This window comes from Girardinichthys multiradiatus, chromosome 10, assembly GCF_021462225.1.
Source record: "Girardinichthys multiradiatus isolate DD_20200921_A chromosome 10, DD_fGirMul_XY1, whole genome shotgun sequence".
NCBI lineage: Eukaryota > Metazoa > Chordata > Actinopteri > Cyprinodontiformes > Goodeidae > Girardinichthys > Girardinichthys multiradiatus.
The window spans coordinates 10702337-10725553 of NC_061803.1; the positions used below are offsets into that span (position 1 = coordinate 10702337).

The following is a 23217-nucleotide window of genomic DNA, read 5'->3' on the forward strand; positions in this document are numbered from 1 at the left end:
ATTAGAAAACAAGGGGTAAATAACCATCTTTGCTTTATGGTTTATTAAGACTGTTTTACATGTACAAACTGTACAGAGAGATAGGACAGTGGGTGCATAAACTCAAAACTTGAAAGTATGGAAAAAACAAAACCAAATGAATGAATAGCACAAAAACAATTGACTAAATCTACTAAGCAGATAGATGTATCACAGTTTGATTTAATATAAACATGAGAAAATCAAACATGCTTCAGGTTGTGGAAATCAATGTGCTTTTGTGCATGCACATAAGTAGCAAAATTGTGTTTGTGAATCATTCATTCACATCGTTTTATTTTGGTCATTCATCTTCCCCTCACACCAAACAAATATATATATATATATATATATATTGTCATTTATATATATATGTGTGTGTGTGTGAATATGTAAATCAGCTTGATAAATAAAGTCAACTAAATAACTATTGAATTCCAGATAATCATAGCATAACATGTTTGCAAGCACATACAATGTGATTTATACAACACATTCCATATGTACTTCAAATTTTGTCACATTACAGCTACAACTTCACTGTAACCCTCATGTTTTATGTGACTGATCAGGTGGATAATTGAAGGAACAGGACAGGTGATTTGCAAAGGTTTTCATTTATAAAACTCTGAGAAGTGTGGCAAGCATTTATTTCCATCCCCCCTGCGTCTATTTAGTGGAAACTCCTTTCACTGAAAGTACAGTTGCAATTCTTTGGAGCTGTGTCTCTACCAGCTGTGTATATCTTAAGTTGAATTATTTTTCCAGTTGCTCCTTTCAGAAAAGCTCAGGCTCAATCAGACTGGATGGAGAGCATCTGTGAACAGCAATTTTCAAGTCTTGACACAGATTTTCAATCAGATTTAGGTCGGTACTTTGACTGGGCCATTCCAAAAATATCAATATGCTTTGATCTAAGTCATTCCATTGTAGCTCTGCCAGTATGTAAGGTACTTCCACCCACTCCGTAGTCTGGTTTTACAGTTTTGTTTCCTGGATTTATCCTCCGACCATCTTTCAGATTCCCTGACCATCTTGAAAAACTGTTAAAGAAAAAGGAAACCTACACCCTGATGCACTTTTTCACAGTTCTACACTACTTTGTGTTGGTCTATCACATGAAACCCCAATAAAACCATTTGAAGTCTGATGTTTTAATGTGACAAAATTTGAAAACTTCAGGGGGTAGGAATACTATTGCAAGCACTATAACACTGATTTTACATGTCTGTGCAAAGACATACTGAGTCTGGAACTCCATAACTAATCAACGATCCCAAAACATACATGGACCTTTATTGAAGAGCAATAATTCAGGTTGTGTTCAGTTCAGTTCATTTAAAAAATACTTTATTAATCCCAAATACAGGATCATAAGAAATGTAACTGCACTAAAATATATCAGTTTGTCACTTTTTTTCTTTATTGTACCTGCTCTGACAGCTATTAAGAAAAGTACCAAAATCCTCTAATTGCTCCTTTCTGTCATTTATTTGTTCATGCTTCTCTTTATTTGTCTATTCTTTAACGTGTCCTGGCGCGGAGTTTCAGGCAAACTATATAGAGCAGATGGTTGCCTACAAAAAGGATTCTCAAGACAGTATCATAATTGCTTGATTTACTTTATTAATTCCAGATTGAATCCAGTATCAAAGTAAGCAGGTCAAATTGGTGTCATAGTAACCTGTATGACCTTTACCCCTTTAGAGTAAGTGTGTGTTGGTGTGTGTATATGTGTGTGTGTGAGCATTTGTGAGGAAATGATTTCATGCTTTTCTTTAAATGTGCTGTTTTTCTCAGTTTGAAACTCTGACTCTGCTTGCTTACTCTTCATGCTTTTTTTTTTTTTTTTTTTTTAACATTCTTGGCCTTTATCTTCAGTCTGACCTACACCCTCAAGACACCAAAAAACAATCTTAAGTAAAAAAAATAATTCTTTGACATGCTGGGAAATTTTGTTGTCTGGTTTTGCTTTCTTGCCAAAAGTTGGATGAGAGGATTGATATGCATGTTTGTCTTAAAAATTAGGAAATAAAAATGGGACATTACTGGAGAGGTCAGACAACCTCATGTACTCAATGCTTTGTCACTCTGTTTTACTAAAGAAATTAAATGAAGAACGTTTGGTGCTCTTATTTTTGCCTAAGTGAGTAGGAAGGCTCTTACAAGAAGCAATCGTGTTTCTTTAATCTCTTACTTTTTCTGCCAAACTCCATGCTAAACGTATTTCCTATTACTCTTTTTAAATCTGGTGACATAAATTATAGATAATTATATAACGACAAGCTTCCTAGTGGGACCAAACTTATTTTAAATAAAATAAATCTATTATTTCAACAAAAAGAAAAAATGCTTCTGATTTACTGATAGCAAGTTTACATTACTAAATGATCAAATTTGTTTTTTCCAAAATTTGCTTCTGTTTCCCCAAATTTACTGAGTTGAAAGGTTGAATTTTACTGTATGTGCTCCAGTGTCTCTCGTCCTGCACAGTTGGCCAACAGTTTTACACAAAACACAGGGTTGAAGTAAGATCAGATTCCCACTGACCACATCTAGACTAAAACTGCATACCACATTGGGCATGTGCAGGTTAACACGGCGCTGTCTGCAACATCACAACTCTGATTGTATAGATTTCTCTAGAGTACTTTGGAAACTATTGCAAAGATTATATATTTTTAAAATATATTAAAAGAATAGGCCAGAATCTTTCAAGGCTCTTTATTATAGGTTACACAAATGGTGCAATTTGTTATTTGTCCCAAAAGGGGCACATAAGCCACTTTGACTGTCGTGGAGGGCCAAACCATCAACTTCACATACTTACATATGTTTGAATATATTATGTGTATAAATATATTTTTCATCTTCTTCTGGCAACAGTATACAATGCTGATGAAAATTAAAAAGTGATCCACCGTACCAACAACTTTGTATTTACTTAACATAAATAATAATGTTTTACTAAAGGAATTGTGTGACAGGATGACAAATATTTCTTGTGGACTCTACAAATCTGCCTTGTAGGGAAAACTGGCAGAAATCCAATATAAAGTTTGCTATAAAGCATTATGAACATTTGGACATGGTGGTGACAGTATCATGGTGTAGGGATTCTCTTTTTCAGCGTAGAAAGATGGTTCTACAAAATGAGAACTCGGGGACTGAATACATGCCACACTTTTCAAATTTTTATTTGTAAAATAATTTAACAAAACATCCTTTTCTTCATCTTCTTCACAATTCTGCACTACTTTGTGTTAGTCTGTCACAGAAAATCGTAATAAAATGTAGCAAAAATTGAAGTTTTTTGCTCTAGTGTGACAAAAATGAAAACGTTCAACTTTTGCAAGGCATTATGACTGTTTTTATGTTGATATGTCTTGTGACTTCGGTTAATTAGCAAAGTACAATTTCTAATAATATATACTTTTACCTTTAAATATTAATATTTACAGTTAATGTGCCTGTGCTTGCTAGCTTCTTCACTGTCTTCATTATTTTCACCACTGTTGCTTTTTCTGTTTTCCTTGACAGAAGATCTGGTGATGTGAATTAAAATGAACTGTTATTCGGATGTGTTCTGTACTGTCTTTGGCATTTTAAAGTCTTTTTTTTAACATACAGAGCTGTTTTTGATATGCAGCATTTATCTAAACATCTGAGTTGAATGCTTGAATAATTAATAAAGTAAAATATAAATAAGAGCAGAGCTAAAACTAATCTGAGTTCTTCATGTTAAGGGACTGTGGGAGGTGGGAATGGAAGTAAACCATGTGCTGATTTTATAATCCCCATCTGAGTAAAACTTATCCGTTATAATCTGATGCCGAAATCCGTGGTGCTCTCTGACCTTCTCATTTAGCACTCTTTCATAATGAGAACATCAAATATCCTTCCTATGATGGTTAACACATATATTTCAACTTAATACCGAATTTCCATCACATGCCTCTCATTTTAAATAAAAAAACACAAAGATGAAAAACGTTTTTTTTGTTGATTTTGTCTCCTGCTGCCTTTTGGTTTTATTATTGTTCTGCCCCTCATTTTCCAGACACATCGTAGTCTGTGGTCACATAACGCTCGAGAGTGTATCCAACTTTCTAAAAGACTTCCTACACAAGGACAGGGATGATGTCAATGTAGAAATAGTTTTTCTCCATAAGTAAGTGGAAAATCTTCATATTGTAGTGGATTTCATGTTAGAACAACTTATATAAATATAATAGATTTAAATCAGAAATGCATCTCCTTGAAATTTCTCATTTATTATGACTTATTTTTTTCTTATTCTCAGTATTTCCCCTAATCTTGAGCTGGAAGCCTTGTTCAAGCGTCACTTTACCCAAGTAGAGTTTTACCAGGGGTCTGTCTTAAACCCACATGACCTGGCCAGAGTCAAGGTAACACGCAACCCTTCTTCTGTGTGTGTTTTAATATTGGTTTTGGTATGTATTATGAATAATTGTGCGCTTGCTTTGTGCAATCTTTTTTTAAGATTGAATCAGCTGATGCCTGCTTGATCTTAGCGAACAAATACTGTGCTGACCCTGACGCCGAAGACGCATCCAACATCATGAGGTTTGTTTATCTTGGACATTTTTTGGAACTGATTATAAAGTTACTTTTATAGAAGCAGCATGATTCTAGCAAAAAAAAAAAAAACAACTAAAAGAGAATTTCACTGTTGACATTTAAAATTTAGTAAATTTAAATAAAGATATATAAAACAAAAGTTGTGCTTGAATAGCTTTGATCCTTTAAATAAAGCTGTCAAATACTTGACAAATGAGTAAATCCAGTATTTCAACAGACGTCCTGTGCAAGTCAGAAGTTTAAATACACTAATAATGGGGATGAATGTAATTTTAATCTAGTGTTTTGAAATATACATTTGGACTGTTTCTTTTTGGGGGTGGAATGATGAGACAACATACAACTTGACTGAGTTTTTAAAATAAGAATTACGTGAATAAGTAAAAATGTATTGCAGATTTAATCGAATTTAAACAAGGTCAAAATATGACATGCAAGGTCAATATATATTTGTTACAGCCCTGCTAATATTTGGTTAAATGTATCTTAGCAAGTTACGATGAAACTACATGATTTGTATACCAAAATTATGGCATTATTCTGGCTGGATAATTGACCACCTTGTTCTTGAAAACCGGAAACTTGTTGGTTTCCTGGTACTGACCCAACGTTTAGGCATAGGACAGACATTTTTATTAAACTCGATTCATCCCAGAAGCTGAATGTTTGTCCTCTTTATCTATTCCAAAACAGTATTGATGTGTGTTCGGGTCATTTTCCTTATGAAACATCCAGCTGGGTCCAGGTTTTTGGGGTGAAGTAGAAGAATTTGGAGCTTCTTCACATGGTTTTTAGGGCTGATCATGTTGCTGGGAGGAGAATAAAGCAGAACGTAATGTCATAGTATTTGTCCATCTGTTTCCAAACTGCCAGAAGTAAAACAGCCTCTAGCAGTGAAAACGTCCCACAGCACAATGCTACCTTCACCATGCATGGCAGTCAGTACAGTGTTCTTAGGTTGGAAAATTGTTCATCTTAGTCTTCTTGGTCTTTTTCTCTTCAGAGAACATTTAGATTGTCAATGTCTATAGCTTCAAATTTCAATAAAGCTTGAAGGTGTCATGATTTGAGGGTGTTTGAGTTTTTGTTTTAGGTTTTCTCTGATTATTTTCTCCAAATTGGGTTTTTTGGACACTGTTTCTCATCTTTTCCAGGTTGTGCTTTAGTTGTTTCATTAGTTTTAGTTTCTCGTGATTCTTGTGTTCTGTTTTGAGTGCATTTAGGTTTATGTTCTGTTCTGCTATGTTTCTTAGGTTTGATTGTGTCCTTCCACCCATGTTTTGTTTTCAATCCTGCCACAGTCTGTAACCAGCTTCATTTGGTGCACTTGCACCATGCCAATCAGTCTCCCTGCTTCTTCTTTGCCATGTCCATTTTTACACAGCGACTCTGATCATTCTCTGCGGAAACATTCACTGTATTCTCTATCATTGATCTCATGCCAAGCCTGTCCATGCCCATGCCTGGCTCTACTATCACCTGTGAGTGAGTTTTTGTGTATTAAAGCCTTTTACTCACCACCACTTTGCCTGTCCGTCTGCATCCTAGGGTCCACCCGTACACCTTACCATGATTGAAGGTATCAGTTGTGGTTTTCTCTTGGTCAGCATCAATAATTCATTGAATTTGGAAATTTTACCCTGAAAAATAACATTTCTAATATATCATTAGATTAATGAGATTCATGCTAATGACAAGTGTATGTAAACTTCTGACCAACACTGTTTATTGATAACTTAATCAAAACTGTTTAACATCCCAAATTCAATTAGAATGCATTTAAATCAGGGGGGTCTTAGCTGAACAACAAAAAAAATATATTTTTCTATTTCATTGTTAAGAAAAGGCAAATGTTCAAACACTGTTGGGGTTTCAGTTAGGGTTAAAATGATGGACTTACCTACATTTGCTGTAATTATCATAAAATGTAAAAAAATACTCATTACTACGTTATTAAAAAAAAGTCAAAGAAATTATAAAAGGGATGGCTGCAGTAATTTACAGGCGTGACCAAATGCAGAAAGAGTGAGTTCAAAATGTGCAGTAAAATAGGGCTGAATCAGATTAATTGTGATTAATCGATTATTGAAATAATCGATTACCTACTGTAGTCATTGAATAATCGTTAAGGGGAGTATGCAGGCTCTAAAACATCAAATAACAACCTACTCAGAGCTGGTTCAAATTCTGTAAAAAATCTCCTATTGGGCATCTTTTGCTATCTGAATATTAATTAATTAATTGAACAAATAGTCTTTACATTAATTGGTTAGCAAAATAACCGTTAGTTGCAGCCCTCACTAAAATGTTTTGCTGGAATTGTAAAATCTAATTTCATCTGTGCATGTACAATTATTTCTAGAAAACTATCCACTTTTTGTAAATACTCCATGTTCCAAGTTCCTTTTTTCTATTATCAGGGTAATATCTATCAAGAACTATCATCCGAAGATCAGAATAATAACGCAGATGCTGCAGTACCACAATAAGGTTTGTATTCATCTTAGTGTAGAGATTTATAACTGCTGTTTGTAAATATTTTAATGGATTCAATGTTTCTGTTTGTGTGAAATGATATATAAAGATATGTTGAGATGTAACCGTTTAACCTTTTGTTATCTCTTTAAAAATATGCGACTAGTAACGTTGATTTTCTTACCCTATAGGCTCACCTTCTGAACATCCCGAGCTGGAACTGGAAAGAAGGGGATGACGCCATTTGCCTTGCGGAGCTTAAACTAGGGTTTATTGCCCAGAGCTGCCTCGCTCAAGGTCTCTCCACCATGCTGGCCAACCTTTTCTCCATGAGGTCCTTCATCAAGGTACCAACAGCTAAGATTTATCCATCTCTGGCGTCAAAACTACTATATAATAAGGAGTAATGGGTGCATATTTTGCAAAAAAAAAAATGTCAGTCTTTAGATGTGCAGAGCTGGTAGAGACATACACCAAAGGTCTAGGATCTGTAACTGACTCAAGAAAGCTGAATACATATACATGCCGCACTTCTCAGAATTGTATGTATTTATAAAAATAAAAAAAATCCAGGTTTTGTTTTCTTTTCAGTCCACAGTTATGTACTACTTATGTCTTTTGCATAAAACCCGATTTAGATTTTTGGAGTAAGAAAAGCTTCTCTTTATTGCAGATTGAGGAGGACACATGGCAGAAGTATTACCTTGAAGGAGTAGCCAACGAGATGTACACAGAGTACCTGTCAAGTGCCTTTGTTGGGTTATCCTTCCCTGTCATTTGCGAGTAAGCAGTGAAATATTAGCATTCTTTTTCAACTTCTAATTGTTTTGGTTTTACTTACTTCTGATATGCACGCAATTTACACAATATTCTATTTTGATTTGCAGGCCTTTTTAATACCACTACTTTATATTTTACATTAAATATTGAAAACAAATACTTTTATTTAAAATTAGAAAGCTATGCATTTATTCCCTACAAGTTAGCATAATGACTTTAGCACTCACATTACAACCTTTAGTATACCTCCATTAAAACACACATAAAAACATTTTTCATTTATGGATGTAAATATCAATAAAAAGTATGATTATCAGTAAACCGCTGATATTGAATACATTTTGTTACTATGTTTTGCAGACTCTGCTATGTGAAGCTGAAGCTACTGTTGATAGCTATAGAGCACAAGTCTGATCAAAGAGAAAGCAGGTAAATGGGGGTGCCCATGCTGGACTGTTAACTGAGTTCATTAAATAATATAGTGTACTTCTCTGTGAAGTTTCTCACTGCTTACCACGCTGTTACTTTACTAAACTTATCAGCAATGCAGATATTATGTAGAAACACACATTTGCAAAAAAGCAAATTGCAATGCAAAACATTTGCTCTGATGTGGGCGCATGTCTGCCATGCCATCATGTGCCATCAGTCAGAAGGCTCACAACATACTCTGATCATTAAAATATAAATCAGGAAATGAATTTCTTTAAGGCTCACTGACTCAGATTCATTTTTCACCCTTTAGAATTGGTACTTCGACTTTTAGTTCAGTAAACTCAAGCTAAACATCCAATTTCAGCAACGACTGTAGCGATGGCAGTTTGGACTAAACTGTACAAATTCTGGGAAATGATATTTTGCTTTGTTATCCTCCCAGCACCCTGATCAACCCTGGAAACCATATGAAAATGCAGGAGGGGACCCTGGGCTTCTTTATTGCAAGTGATGCCAAAGAAGTAAAGAGGTGATTAATTAGAGCTGAGATTAAAATGTGTCTGGATGCTCCCAGTTTTTCTTTTACTTAACTGAGCTCTCAGGAGCATGGACATGCTTCCATAAAACATGACGTTCTGTGTAAGATATCAAATTTAAAAACAAATGCAAAAAATTGTAATGAAGAAATAAATCAACCTAATATATACATATAAAAAACTAAAATCAAGGTCCAAGTACAACCTTCCATACATAAACTGGTATGTTTTATACCAGTCCATTAAGGGCTAAACCAATCAAGCATGTGCGCCATTTTCCATTTTTAGAAGGATGCCTCTTACATTTCAAATACTTCTCGGTACAGTGACCCAAATATTTTTCATTTCCAATCTTGTAATAGAGCTGGGTCAAACAAAGATCTCCCCAACACATACACTTAAGGTTATCCCTTTTAGCATGATGTAAGCGGTCTTTCAGCTTCAGACTTCACTATTACAGTGTGCTCTGAGAGATACATTACTAATACAGTAACATCAGTTTATATTTTAATTATTTGTGACATTAGGTAGTACATTTATAGTAATTATTCCATTCCCAGTGATATAATACTGTTTTCCAGCTTTGCCTCTTGCATGCAAACATTCTCTGCATTTCATCTTTTGCCAATTTTTACAGCCCATTTTTTAAAAGTTTTCTCAAGAGTAATTTGAAACAGCACTGAATGAATTATCTCTCTTAAATCCTAAATCTGGTTCTTTTTTTTTTTTTTTTGCAGGGCCCTGTTTTACTGCAAGGCCTGTCACGATGATATAACAGATCCCAAAAGAATAAAGAAATGTGGATGCAAGAAATGTAAGTTATCATACATTGAAAGAGTGTCTGATAATTTGACTTTTTAATTTTTTTTATGCAGGCTAAGGTGGAGGAAGAACTTTAGTGATATTTGAGTTTTAACAATGCATCTGCCTTAGGTATTCAATTCTTAAAATCCTGTATTTCTTTCTTTCTCTAGCTCCAATACTCACACCTGCCCTATTTTAAAAGCCCCCCCCCCACAAAAATGTGTAAAATGCCTTAATATAAATCCATATTTTATTCCAGTGGCAAAATCTCACAATAGAAACATTTTTTAAAATGCCACCCTTAATTTAGGTATATTTATTAAATGAGGGGAAAAAAATCCAATGTTAAGAAATAACTGGTTTTAACAATATGGTCTGTGGCACAATTCTTGGCAACACTGCTGTTAATACTTTGGACAATAGGGCAGCACTTGGTCATTTTATAGTTCACAAAGAGCATACAGAGAGAGTATCTTTGATTGTCCTGGGTCTTCTCTTATGCTCTGTTATCTTTAGCTCATCTTGCAGGTTTTACATAATGCTTGAGCCTGTGGACTGGAAGAAAGTTGATTGTGTGTCTGGTGAACCATCTGTATTCTGTTGAAACACTCGGGGATGACCCATTTTCAGCCACCAGGTTTTTATTTAAATTTTCCAGGTATTTCAAAGAGTTCATGATGCCATATATTCTAACAAATTTCACTAGGGATTTGGAAGAAAAACAGGTCCAGAGCATGACCAATCCTATGCCATACTTAACAGTGGATAGCTAATTTCTCACAAATTCATAGTTTGTTTCATGCCAGACAGACCAGGAATGTCTGTTGCCAAAAAAAACTCAACTTAGTCTCATTTAACCAGAGTGAATTTGGCGAACTCTACTTGAGGAAGGAAGGCTTTATCTGGCAACCCTCCAAACGCACCAGCTAGCATGTTGATTTGGCTTCTAATGATTGTTAGGGGACTGGGTGACCCAAAGATACTGCCTTTCCCTTTTTCAAGAGTAAAGAGATATATTTGCACCACAGGGGACACAGAAAGTGATAGATTAATCAAAAGTAAATATCAAATAAAGCAAATTCCTTAGTTACATCTATTTTATAAAAACAATAAGAGTTCCTAAAGTGTGCCACTGGTAATTTTGATGAAAACATTATTTCTTGATTAAATGCATTCAAGTTAAAGGTTGGATTTTTCAAATGTTTCCATGTGGAAATATGATACAACAATAATTAAAGGACTTTATTTTGAAGCATTTTACACATCTTTACAAGGGCTGCCAAGAAGTGCGAAAGGTTATTTGGTTTATTAAATGTCTGCATTTCAGGGGGATTGGATAACCTGAAGACATACATAATGTAACCCTTTTAACTACGTCGAATCTTTTTGTATAGCACATTTAAACACAGCTAATATTGACTGAAGTGCCTTACTGCCCTTAACAGTTTGATTTCTCAGGTAAACACCAGATCAACAGACAAGTTTCAGAAAATACGATCTTTAAATCAAAGTCCTTTGGATTCATATTAAATGAATGTGTTAGGTTTGGATCTGGATGTGCAGTACAGACCAAAGGTTTGGACACACCTCATTCAAAGAGTTTACCTCTTGAAGCTCATCAACAGAATGCCAAGAGTGTGCGGAGCAGTAATCAAAGCAAAAGGTGGCTACTTTGAAGAACCTAGGATATAAGACATATTTTCAGTTGTTTCACACTTTTTTGTTCAGTATATAATTCCACATGTGTTAATTCATAGATTTGATGCCTTTGGTGTGAAGCTACAATATTCATAGTCATGAAAATAAAGAAAACTCTTTGAATGAGAAGGTGTGTCCAAACGTTTGGTCTGTCCTGTATGTTCTGTTCTCTTTCATATATCAGCGGTGGCTATTGTTCCCCTGGTTTTATAATGCTGTCACGTTAGCAGGCATTCAGACAGACTTGACTGAAAAATAGATCATGTTGTTCCTGCCTTAACTCACCTTCAGATTGTTTTCCTTATAACATAATTCTAACCAACATATTACTTTCAAATTTTATATATTCTTGTTTTTTGCTGCTTGGGAAACTTAAAAAAAATATCACTTTTTAGTGATATATTGTGAGTAATGAGGATTTATTTCTGCTACAAAAAAACAGGCTGCTACTTGCACCCCAGACTGTAGTGACCTGTTTGAAAGCACTGTGAATGTTGCATGTACGGTGGATGTTTGCTGCCTGGACACCTTGTCTTTGTTGTGTGTTGCTTTTAAACTGACATTTAAATAAAAAAGCAGTATTATTAATATATTTAATGTAATTGTATTTATGTTTTTTTTTTTATTCAGTATTTCTATTTGAGAAACACTAAATGAATTATGGGGACTCTGCAAAGTTTAATTCTCAAGCTCCCCACAAGGTGTCACCACTGGCCAATGAAATAAGCACAGGGATGAGAAACAAAAACCTTCATTGTTTTAGTTGTATTAATAAAAAGCCATTTCACATTTTTACTTAAATTATGATAATTTAAAGAACTGATCCGTTATACAGTTGCATCTTAAAAACTTAGAATATCATTGTTAAATTAGTAATTTGATTCAAAAATTCAAACTCATATATTATAAAGATCCATAACACACAGAGTGCTTTATTTCATGTATTATTTTGTGTTAATTTTGACCAATATGGCTTATAGATAATGAAAATCCAAAAATCTAGCGTTGAACTGTACAATACATGCTTTCAGTAATTTGGATGGGGTTCCTTTTGCTTAACAGTATCAATGCGGTGTGGCATGTAGACAAGCAGTGGGGGGAGTTTGCTAGTCAGTCAGGCGCAGTAATGCCATGGTCATCAGGTGTTGGTACTTTTAGCAGTGTAGACAATTGCCAAGCCCGGCTGGAAACGGAAATCAGCATAGCCATAAAGCTTGTCGGTAGAGGGAAGCATGAAGTTCTCTTAAATTCCCTGGTAGATGACTACCCTGAATTTGGGCTTGATAAATCACAGTCCCTATATCATCACTGACTGTGAAAACTTTACACTTCACACAACTTGGATTTTGTGCCTCTCCACTCTCCATTCCTCTGGCACCTTGATTTGCAAACCAAGCACAACATTCACTTTATATGAGAAGAAGTATTTTAAATCCTTTTTCTTCTTAGCCCAGGAAATACGTTTCTGGTGTTGCCTCTGTTTTAGGAGTGGCTTAATACAAGGAATGTGGCACTTGTAGCCTATAACATGGATATGTCTGGGTGTGGTGGCTTTTGAAGTACGAAGTCCATTGCCAGCCCATGCCATGTGGATCTCCCCCAACACTTTTGAATCCACTTTGCTGCACAATCCTCTTAAAGCTGCAGGTATCCCTGTTGCTTGTGGACCTATTTCTTTTTCATAGTTGTTCCTTCCACTTAACTTTACATTAATATGCCTGGATACAGCACTCTGTAAACAGTCAGCTTCTTTAGCAATACCTTTGGTGACTTACCCTCCTTGACAATAACTGTCTGCTGGATAATTGTCAAGTCAGTAGTCTTCTCTGTGATTGTGGGGCCAAAACACAACATATTTTCATTAGCTGTAAACCATAATCATAAAAATTGAAAGAATAAAATATTTGAAATGTATCACTCTGTGTGTGATAAATCTATATAATGTATGACTTTCCCATTAGGAATTAAAATACTGAAATAAATTAAATTATTTGGATAGGCACAAACCCCCCACATGACCCTGAAAGGATAAGCGGGTATAGACAATGGATGGATAATATTCTACTTTATTCAGATGTCCCTTTAGGGAGTATTTAAACTTGCTGTTCAGCACATCTTGTTGGAGTCATGTCAGAATAATTTGTGGCCTAATGTTATTTTGCAGAACTGTTAAACCTCTCTTTTTTAATTTCTGGATGCACTGAAAGATTTTTTGTTTTGTTTTTGTGAAACTGGTACATTTGCCTTTTGTTGCAGAAGTCTTTGATGTCCTTTGGATTAAACTCAAAACATACTACAAGACTAGGAACATTTGCTGAGATATGCAGTCTCTCAGCAAGTAGCGAGCATATACTTGTTGGGGTCATGATTAGATGAGGGATAAAGGGTGAGGGCAGGAACTATATTGTACTACGAAGTAATAATTTAAAAAATAATCAGAAACTTCCAGGCCTAAATCTACACAATATCTGATTTGAAAAAAACAAAATTTCTTTTAATTTTTAAGCTGTTACACCAAACCTGAACTTCTGCATCCCAGCAAAAGACTCGCTGTCTGTATGCCTTTGCCCATTTCTCCTCCAGAATGACCCTCCATGTTAACCTGCTCTTCCTCTCCTCTCGTCTGAACCCATGACTGTAGCCAAGACGCCCGCCTACAAGAGAATGAGACTGGCATGTTGCTTTGATCGCGGCCGCTCAAAGTGTGAGCGCTCTTGCATGCCGGTTAATGTGCGTTGTAACTTGGACTACCCTCATCGGGACATACCACTCTCTCCTCTCTCTGTTAATGATTGCTCGGCCACTTTACGTGCCTGTAAGTTGTCGCCGTGACGTTTGCTCTTCACTGTGCTCTGTGTTGACTTTGCAGTGTGTCTGCAGCTTTTGCTCTTTCTGGCTATAGCTGTTGCATCCTCACTTTCAAGAACATATGGTTCAGGTCAGAAGTATATATACACTTCTCATGTCATAATAGTTATAGTGTGTTTGAACTCCTGACCAGAACTGTATATGTTGCTTTAGGCTTTTGATTGTGTTTGGTCAGCTGGTGCTTTTCTTCCCCTTTGCATTGTCTCTTTTAGAAATATTTTTTCTCTGTTTTGAGGAATGTGGGTGTTGTGTGTAGGAAATCTAAACTTACTTTTGCATAAATTAGATGAACAGATAAACAAATGTAACGTTTTCTCAGTTAAAGTTTTGCAGTGAGAACAACAATTGTTCCTCCAGAGGAAGTGATAAAACCTCCAGTATGTATCCCAACACAACCTGGGATACAAAAATAAAAGTGCTGTTGGAAGATTTTAGTGCACTTAGCTTAGTGTTTAGAAGTTACATTCCACTGACTTTACATATGTTTTCTTAAGAATAACCAAAATAGAAATATATTTAATCCAAATACATCACTAATCAACCCTGCAGAAATGAGTGGACAGTGCAGGATTAGATATTATTACAAGTAAATGACACTGAGAATTAAAAAAAGTGATGTAGAGAACACCTCAGGGGAATTTGTTTTAGGAGACTTCAACACATATTGAGGTTAATGTAGTGGCTTTATTAAATTAGGATGTAAACTGCTGGGGGTAAAATCAGCAACACATTCATTAGACAAACCAGTGCTGCGTTTGCTGGAAGTGCTTTCTAGCTTTTAGTTTTCTAAACCTGAGTGAAGTGTACAGTAAGAGGATTGGAATAGAGCTGGATCTTATGTGGGATAACAGATAGTTTCACATTGCTGGATTGTATTGAATTTAAAAGAACTGACTTGAAATGAACAGGAATTCTTAATTTAAGTGTGATTTCCCCTTTAAAGTTTTAAGGACGGGCTTTCTGATGTATGACAGCAGACTTACAGTATGTGTCTGAGGTTTCAGAACAATTTCCTGAAAACATTTTAGACTGTCATACAATTTTAGTAAATATCTCCAGATCAAAGACCATTCTGAGGGAAGTTGAGCTTTTTTGGGCATTTCCGCCCCTCGGCATGTCTTCCAGGGCTGTTTGCTGTGGGATTTGCCTGGCTAACAGAGCTTTGGCATGGCTGCACATCTGCTGTCGACATAGTGTGCAAGAGCCACAGAGCAAGGCCTTATGCGGCCTGACGTGGAAATTATGTTTGCATTTTCATTTTTGGAATGCTACTGGTTATCATGAAACTAAGCCTGACAGTTTGTAACCACCAGGCAAGCCAAGTTGCCCCCACCTTCCTCTGCTTTGCTCTGGTTGTGGGACAGATGCTAGCCTGTTAGTCCTGTGACTCTGCTCGCGCCCTCCGATTGCAGGCGACAGATGCCAGGACCAGCAAGGTCCCTGTTTGAACATCGCTGTCACCATCGTGCCTTAAGCTCAATGCATGACCTTTATTGTGAGCAAGGGGTCGAAATAAGTCTCTAATGAGTGTGGGATTCATGCACACAAGAAAGTGACTCACGGAAACACATTCATGCAGGTTCTCATAGGCAAATCTGAGGAATGGGAGATTTGAGAAACATGAGGAAGAGATTTAATAAACATTTTGATGATTTCCTTTGGTAACAAACAACTAAATATCAAATACTAACCCTCTTTTAGTTGTAACAAATTAAGAAAATAAAGGTTTTATTTCAGCTATAGTGCCTACTGTTGGAAGAGACATCCCTAATAAAATATAGTTCATTTTGCTTAAACCCTTTGGGGACAAATATTATTTTCCTTATTTTTACATTAATTTATTTAATTTGTGGTATATATCAAAATAGTCAGATATATTATTTTTTGTAAATTTCTTTACTTAAGTGTACAAGCTTTTTATGGCTTTGAAATGGGTAACAGTTTATAGAGTCATAACATATGTATTTCAAGTGCTTTTTCTGGTAATTTTTATGATTATGGCTTACAGCCAATGCAACCTGACATATTGTTTCTTAAACATTTGAATTATTGCACAAAACCAATAAAAAGGAAGTTTTATACAGAAGTATTATTTTCTGGTCTACAAAATCATAGGGAAGACTCATAGCCACAAACACCCTCTACAAGGAGGGTAAGCTGCAAAAGCTCATTGCTAAAGAAGCTGGCTGTTTAGAGAGCTCTTTATGTAAGCACATAATTAAAAAGTTGAGTGGAAGGACAAAGAGTGATACAAAAAAGTGCATAAGCCACAGGGATAACCACAGCTTTGAGGGGATTGTAAGGCAAAGCCCATTTAAGAGCTTAGAGGAGATCCAGAAGGTGAGAACTACAGAATATTCAGGACTTGAGCTACAATGGCTTCATTCCCTATGTTATAAGTCACTCCTGAGACTAAGGATATGTCAGGAGGTAATTTCTGCATTTCATTTGGAAATCAAGGTCCCAGAGTCTGGACAAAGAGTGGACTCTGAGGCACATAGCCCAAGTTGCTTATGGTCCAGTGTGAAGGCTTAATAGTCAGGAATTATTTTGGAAGCCATGCTATCGGTAGTTGTCAGTCCACTGTGTTTTATAAAGTCCAAAGCTAGTGCAGCCGTTTTACCAGAACATTTTAGAGTGCTTCATTCTTCCTTTCCTGACAAGCTTTATGGACATGCAGACTTTCTTTTCCAACAGAACTTGGGGTCTGCCTACACTGCTAAAAGTACCACCACCTGCTTTGATTCAATTCAATTCAGTTTATTTAACTAAAAAAGTAGAAAGAGTGAAATATTGACCATGGTGAAAATATGATTGACCTAAGCCCCACAGAGAATATGAGTAAAATGACAGACACTAGAGCAAACAATCCAGATGAGCTAAAGGCTGCTATTAAAGCAGCCTGGGCTTACCTAACACTACAGCTGAGAAACAGACCCCTTGCTTCCATGTTACATCACACTAATGCACTAATTACTGCAAAGTGAGCCTCGACCAAGTACTGAGTGCATATACTTACAGTACATAAACATACTTCTAAGTACGCTTTGAAATTTCTGTATTAAATATCTTCTTTTGTTTATTGGTCTGCTGTAATTTTCCAGTTTAGGGTTTTAATGAGCATTAGCAACATATTTACCATAAACAAATCATTTTTCGTTATTTTAATTTATTAGATTATAGCTGTATGCCCAAATTAGCAGATACATGTAAATAAACACCCAAACTAAAATTCTGTAAAAACAAAAGTATCAGGTTTGTTATGTGCTCTATGTGTCACCTGTCCTCAAACGGTGAATTACCAGCAATATTTGTTGACAAATTAAAACATTTCCTCGCAAACAGACGAATTGTAAATATATATATTTTTATTTAGTTCGCTGCCAAAATACACAGTCAATTACCAAACAAAGTAATTGTCTAATAAATTAATATATATATTTTCCTACAAAGAAGGAAAAACTTTCCTTGTAACATCTCAGCTTTGGCTTTGAAATTTATTTATATCTTTAAAGTATTTTTTCTAAATAAGTGATTTCTGCTTTATTCCTCCGCTCTAATTACCTTGTCTTCAAGGTACATTTCTGGACTTCTTTCGGTGCCTTAAAAGACAAACTCCTCCACCTTCAGTTCACTCTTTTCATTTTTATTTGCCTTTCATTGCAGTTTGTTTTCCCTTTTAACCTCTCTTCCATCTCTGTATTTTCCTCAGCTAAAAATAGCTATAATGGATATATCAAATCAAGTAAGTGTTAATTTCCTTTCTCTGACATTTCTCTCTAACACTTCCACATGTTGCCACCTGAGCTGTCTCTAACCTGCTGTATTTCAACTGTCTCCTATGTCATCATCCATTACTGCATTTTACATTGAAAGCTGGAGGAAAGTGTTTCTTCATGCTGGGTGTCGGCACTAGAGGGTGCCGTCGCCTTATTGTATGTGCGGATACATTAAATCACTGATCAGTTCAAAATGTAACAAAAAATATAAATAAACATATGCATAAACCTCAAAATGGCAGTTTATTTCTGGAAATTAGCCCACTGGCATCAGTTTAAAAAAAAAGTAGGAATTGATGTAATAGTTTGCCTTTTCATATTTAGCCATTAGGCAAGCATCATCCACTTCACTTTGAAAGGATCGGTGCAGCAAATCTGCCACAATGTGTTGTCCTGAAGAAGTGCTGCTCATGTTTGACATGAGACAGATATATAGTGGAGGTCTGAAACAGGGAGGATAATCTGCTAGACAGCTGACTGTTGGAATAATCATCTCTCTTCTCCAGTTTTAGCTCCAAGACATTTTTCCTCCTTAACATAAATAAGCATTCTTCTCTCTCTTTTATCTTCACTAGCCTTACCTCCTTTTATTATCAGCCTCCCATCCCCTCCGTCAGTGATGTGCTGCACACAGCAACCGTGGCTGTTATAATTTACAATGTCACCTCCTTCTTTATGTGGCACAACAATCACTAAAGCACTTGAAAGCAGGTTTATTAATTCATGTTTATAATAAATATCAAAGTAAATGTCATAAAGAACATTTCATCGGTGGCGATACGAGCTGGTTAAGTGGCGTAAAATAAAAATGAGATTTTGTTAAATTATTCAGATATTAGCATTCTTGTGCCAGGAAGAGTTACCCACCCAAATCAGTGATTTTACCTTAATTATTAACTTGTTTTATTAACATACACACACACTGAATGTCTTATTAAACTCAGTTTGAATCAAGTCCTACCTTACAGTGCCTTGCAAACGTATTCACACCCCTTGACGTTTCCACATTTTGATATGTTAGAACCACAAAATGTGATAAACTAACACAAAGTAGTGTGTATAGTGGAAGGAAAAGTCAGTTTAGGTGGGTGGCCAGAATTTTGTAGGTTTGCGTTTTTGTAAAACTATTTCCAGTTTTAGATGATGGATTGAACAGTGCTTTATGAGATGTTCAAAGATATTATTTTCAAACCTAACCCTGCTGTAGAGTTCCCCACAACTTTACCCTTGATCTGTCTGCTGGGTTGCACGGCCTTCATGATGCTATTTGTTCACTAATGTTCTCTAGAAAACCTCTAAGGCCTTTAGCTGGATTTACACAAAAACTAAATTACACATAGAAGTGGACTCTATTTTACTCATTTGGTTACTACTAATGGCACTAGGTTGCACTGGATCTTATTCACGAGTATCACAAAGAAGGGGGCATACATATGCACACCACAAGTTTCAGTTTTGGTTAATAACAAAACAATGTGTATCATTTTTGACTATTTCACAATCAAGCCCTACTTCAAGTTGGTCACATAAAATCACAAAAAATATACTGTATAAGTTTGTGTCACTTGACAAAATGTGAAAAAGTTCAGGTATTATTGCCGCTTTTGCAAGGCACTGAATGCTTTACTGAACTGAAGAATTTATTTACTCAAAACTAATTACATTTTTGATTCACTTTTCCGTCTCTAAAAAATTAGTCTCCAAACTCAGATAAAAGATTATGCTGGTTTTTTTTTTTTTATGTTTGAGCTCATTTACAAAAATGCAACTGTTGATTCTGAATCCTCTTCATTTAGCAGTAAACAGCAGCCCTGTAATTCGGCCACCACCTTATCAGTCCAAATCAGTTAAACTGAACCATGTCTCAGCCAGTGTGGTCTGCAGGGGCACCCACAGAGTTGTTCCTGTCCCTGTCCCCTTGGTAAACAACCGCAAGGGAAGCCTACTGCCCCTCAGCAAGCCCTCCACCCTGAAACTGAGCCTTGTAGGCTCCAGAGACCTGGCCCAGACCAGCCAGCTGCCAGGGATGGCAGAGGAGACTCGTCAACTTCAGCGGGTGCGAAGCCTGCCGGTGAAGTACAGATACCACCCTGGTCACTCCAGTATCACCACACTCAGTCAGAGGCAGTGTAAGAGCCAACTACCCCACCTCCCTCCTACCCTTGCTGTTTGGCGGGCCTGTGTTCAACAGCAACACAACCAAAGCATGTGCTTGCCAGGCTGGAGTGGCTGCATGTAAAGCATTCTTTACTAACGACCCAGCCTGAGCAGCTGTCAGCTGCGAAACATTAAATATTGAACAGGCCGAGCAAGGATGTGAAGGGCCCTGAGTGTTGGAGCATCCCTCTCCACTGGAGACCCCGTGTACTTCCACTTTTTCCATTATGGTGTCAGTCTTCGACATGCTATCAGTGCTGGAAACCATGTGTTCATCTGCAGATGAGTGTGATCTTTGAGACTTTATTAATTTTAATGAAAGCACTTGCAGTTTCTTCCTTTGTTTTAAAAGAAAAAAGGAAGATGAAAAAGACATTTTCACAGCTTGAATCATCATTAAATAGACACTCTAGTGTGTCTTTAGCACCCCTAACACCCTTTAATAAGCTATTTCTCCTGAATGATAGCTGTTATAGCTCTATCAGTGAAACTGCTTCTCTTGCTCCTCGTGTTTATTTTCCTGACAACTTGTTCCCTCCTAATCTGTGATATTACCTTGTAAAAATATTTGCCTGATAACTCAACCCGCGGGTAAAACATATCAGTCCCAATGAAGAGTTTAGTACGGTTTGGTGGAGTGATAAAGACACTGTCCAAGAGGCATTTCCGCTGTGCATAAATCACCCTGGCATGAGGGCCAACCTAATTACATGAGCCAAGGGCGCCGCTCCCAAGACGAAGGACCACTAGAAATTTAGAGCAGATTCAGTACTGGCATAATGTATGCGTCATGTCAGGATACCATGAGTGCAGGATGTTTTATATTTGCAGATTTTAAATTAATACAAACAGAACGTAAGTGACATATTACAAAAAAGCTATCTGCCTGCGATGTAAATGTAATGACAGTATACTTATAGCCCTTTTTAACCATAAAAAGCTTGATTTACAAACTGTGTTTTAATAAAATTGCAATAAGGGTAGCATTGTTTAGTTAAGGTTTGATAAGTCCATTTATTTTCATGGTTGTCTTATTCTAAGGTGGTACTAATACAAAAAAAAAAACATTGAAACTTTTTTGAGTTTTCACTAACAGGATTAAGGTTTCTTAAATCTTAAACTGTGTAGAATTATCCATTTCGCTAGAATTTGACTTGCAAAGGTATTTTATATATTTGTTTTCTTTTTTTTCTTTTTTTTTATTATCAGCAATCTAGACTTTAATTTAAGACAAAGAATACTTCGAATAAGATGGCCTCATTAGTGGCTAACAGTTAACAAGTCTTTATATCTTCATAGTGCTTTAAAAGTCGTTTTAATCTTTTCTATCACTGTCACTTTTGTTTTTCTACCTAGTACCTAAAATGCTGCTAAAAACAATTCAAAAGTGGTGAAGGCATCTTCTATGGCCAGCCCAACGAAAAATCTTTACTAGTTGAATCCATAACACAACAGGACAACTACTTTCTTTTTACTTCAAAATAAGATACTTAAACATAGCTACATCAGGGTGTCAAGCTTAAGGCAATCACCTTCATATCCAGGGTGCATATTAACAGTAGGATATACTTTCTTTTGCAGACAAAGTCACATGCTAGCAGCAGCAATATAGCATTATATTAGATTTTTTTAAAATCTATATCACAGCAGTTATCTTGGGACTTCAGCATGAGGGTTCATGATGGCACTATTGCATGTTTGCATCTTCAAACACATCCATTGTTTTCTGTCTGCATTGACTGTTGTCTGTTCTTTCCACCCTGTAACATTCTAGCCTGTTTGTGTATTGTCTCTTTAAGCTCACCGAACTCTCTGTGCTGTGTCGTCTCTTTACTTGTTACTGATATGAGTTTTACCTCATTTCTGATCATTTCCCCCTCCTCATACATATACATTTCGTTTCAGTTGAAGAGGACCAACAGACAGCTCTGTCACCCAAAAAGAAACAGCGTAATGGAGGCATGAGAAATTCTCCAAACTCCTCGCCCATGATAACAAGGTATGACACCAGTATATCATGGAGAACATCTTATAGAACGTGCTCTGTGACCCCTCCAACCCACCCAACGAACCCTTTCATTCCTAAAACTTGTCAGACTTGCAAATGCCACATGGTTTTATGTGACACCCAGAGACTCTAGCTCTTAAACAGGTCTGGCACTAATGACAGCACCTAGCAGGGAGAGAGGCTCTAAAGGATGGATAGCCCAAGGCTATTCATCTATTGTCGGATCCCTCCGAGGTCTTTTCAGTACATAAGGCCACAGATGATATGTATCATCGCAACAAAAGGCGAATTCAAATGCTACCTTGCTTTTATCTTGTCTCATGAAATTAAATCAGCGCTTATTGATCTTGACTTAAGATTACGCTGTTATTCAGCAAGAGCCCATTACCAGAATGATAATAGTAGCACTCATTGTCATTAAGTGCCATGTTATAAGGAAGAAATGCAGCAGGGAGGATCTGCAGCCTGATGATACTGTGGTACAAATTCAATTTCATTAAAACTGGCAGATGACTTTATGTTAGCGTTGGCTAATATGGCTGATTCTATTTGTTTGACATTTTTAAACCAAGCTCACATGTCTGTATTATTTATCATTGCGAGATAAGGTGCAGATTTGAAATAGGCAAAGCTTAGAAAAGTGACTTTGTTGTATTATGAATAAAAGTATTTATATGCATGGGGAGCATTTCCTTTTGATCTGAGGCCTAAGGTTTTTAAGGGTGGGTGTTTGCCCCCTATTTGATTTGCTTCAAAGTGGTGTTCAGGTTGAATCGCTGCAGGGGATTTCCAGACTCTTGGGTTGCCGAAAACCTGGGCTTTTCCAGCACTATAGCCATCAGCCAAATATGAACCCACCAAACCGATCCATCCACTCACCACGGTAATCCACAGCAATACAGGTGGATGTGTTATTCCATTCAGTGCCTACACACTGGAGAGGGATTTGCTGTGGTTGCCTTAGGGATACTTCATTGTAACAAGCGTTGGAAAAAAACATCTGGGTGTATACTGTATCAAATGTGTTTTTATTGGACCTGGGGCCTCAAGGCCTTTG

At 36.4% G+C, this 23217-nt stretch overlaps 1 protein-coding gene across 24 annotated transcripts in view; it reads left to right on the plus strand.

Annotated features, from left to right (window-relative positions):
- LOC124875148 (calcium-activated potassium channel subunit alpha-1) overlaps nucleotides 1–23217 on the plus strand; it is a 143674-nt gene that overhangs the window by 85866 nt on the left and 34591 nt on the right. For 7 of the 24 annotated variants that reach the window (XM_047377050.1, XM_047377059.1, XM_047377054.1 and 4 more), the window contains exons 10-22: nucleotides 4079–4189; nucleotides 4322–4427; nucleotides 4523–4605; nucleotides 7041–7110; nucleotides 7287–7442; nucleotides 7769–7878; nucleotides 8236–8304; nucleotides 8753–8839; nucleotides 9584–9660; nucleotides 11744–11752; nucleotides 13990–14163; nucleotides 17929–17961; nucleotides 22058–22151. In XM_047377050.1, the coding sequence (XP_047233006.1) occupies nucleotides 4079–4189; nucleotides 4322–4427; nucleotides 4523–4605; nucleotides 7041–7110; nucleotides 7287–7442; nucleotides 7769–7878; nucleotides 8236–8304; nucleotides 8753–8839; nucleotides 9584–9660; nucleotides 11744–11752; nucleotides 13990–14163; nucleotides 17929–17961; nucleotides 22058–22151 (1179 nt within the window). The remainder of the gene's footprint in view (nucleotides 1–4078; nucleotides 4190–4321; nucleotides 4428–4522; nucleotides 4606–7040; nucleotides 7111–7286; nucleotides 7443–7768; nucleotides 7879–8235; nucleotides 8305–8752; nucleotides 8840–9583; nucleotides 9661–11743; nucleotides 11753–13989; nucleotides 14164–17928; nucleotides 17962–22057; nucleotides 22152–23217) is intronic. The other 17 variants (XM_047377063.1, XM_047377070.1, XM_047377071.1 and 14 more) reach the window with 7 other exon arrangements.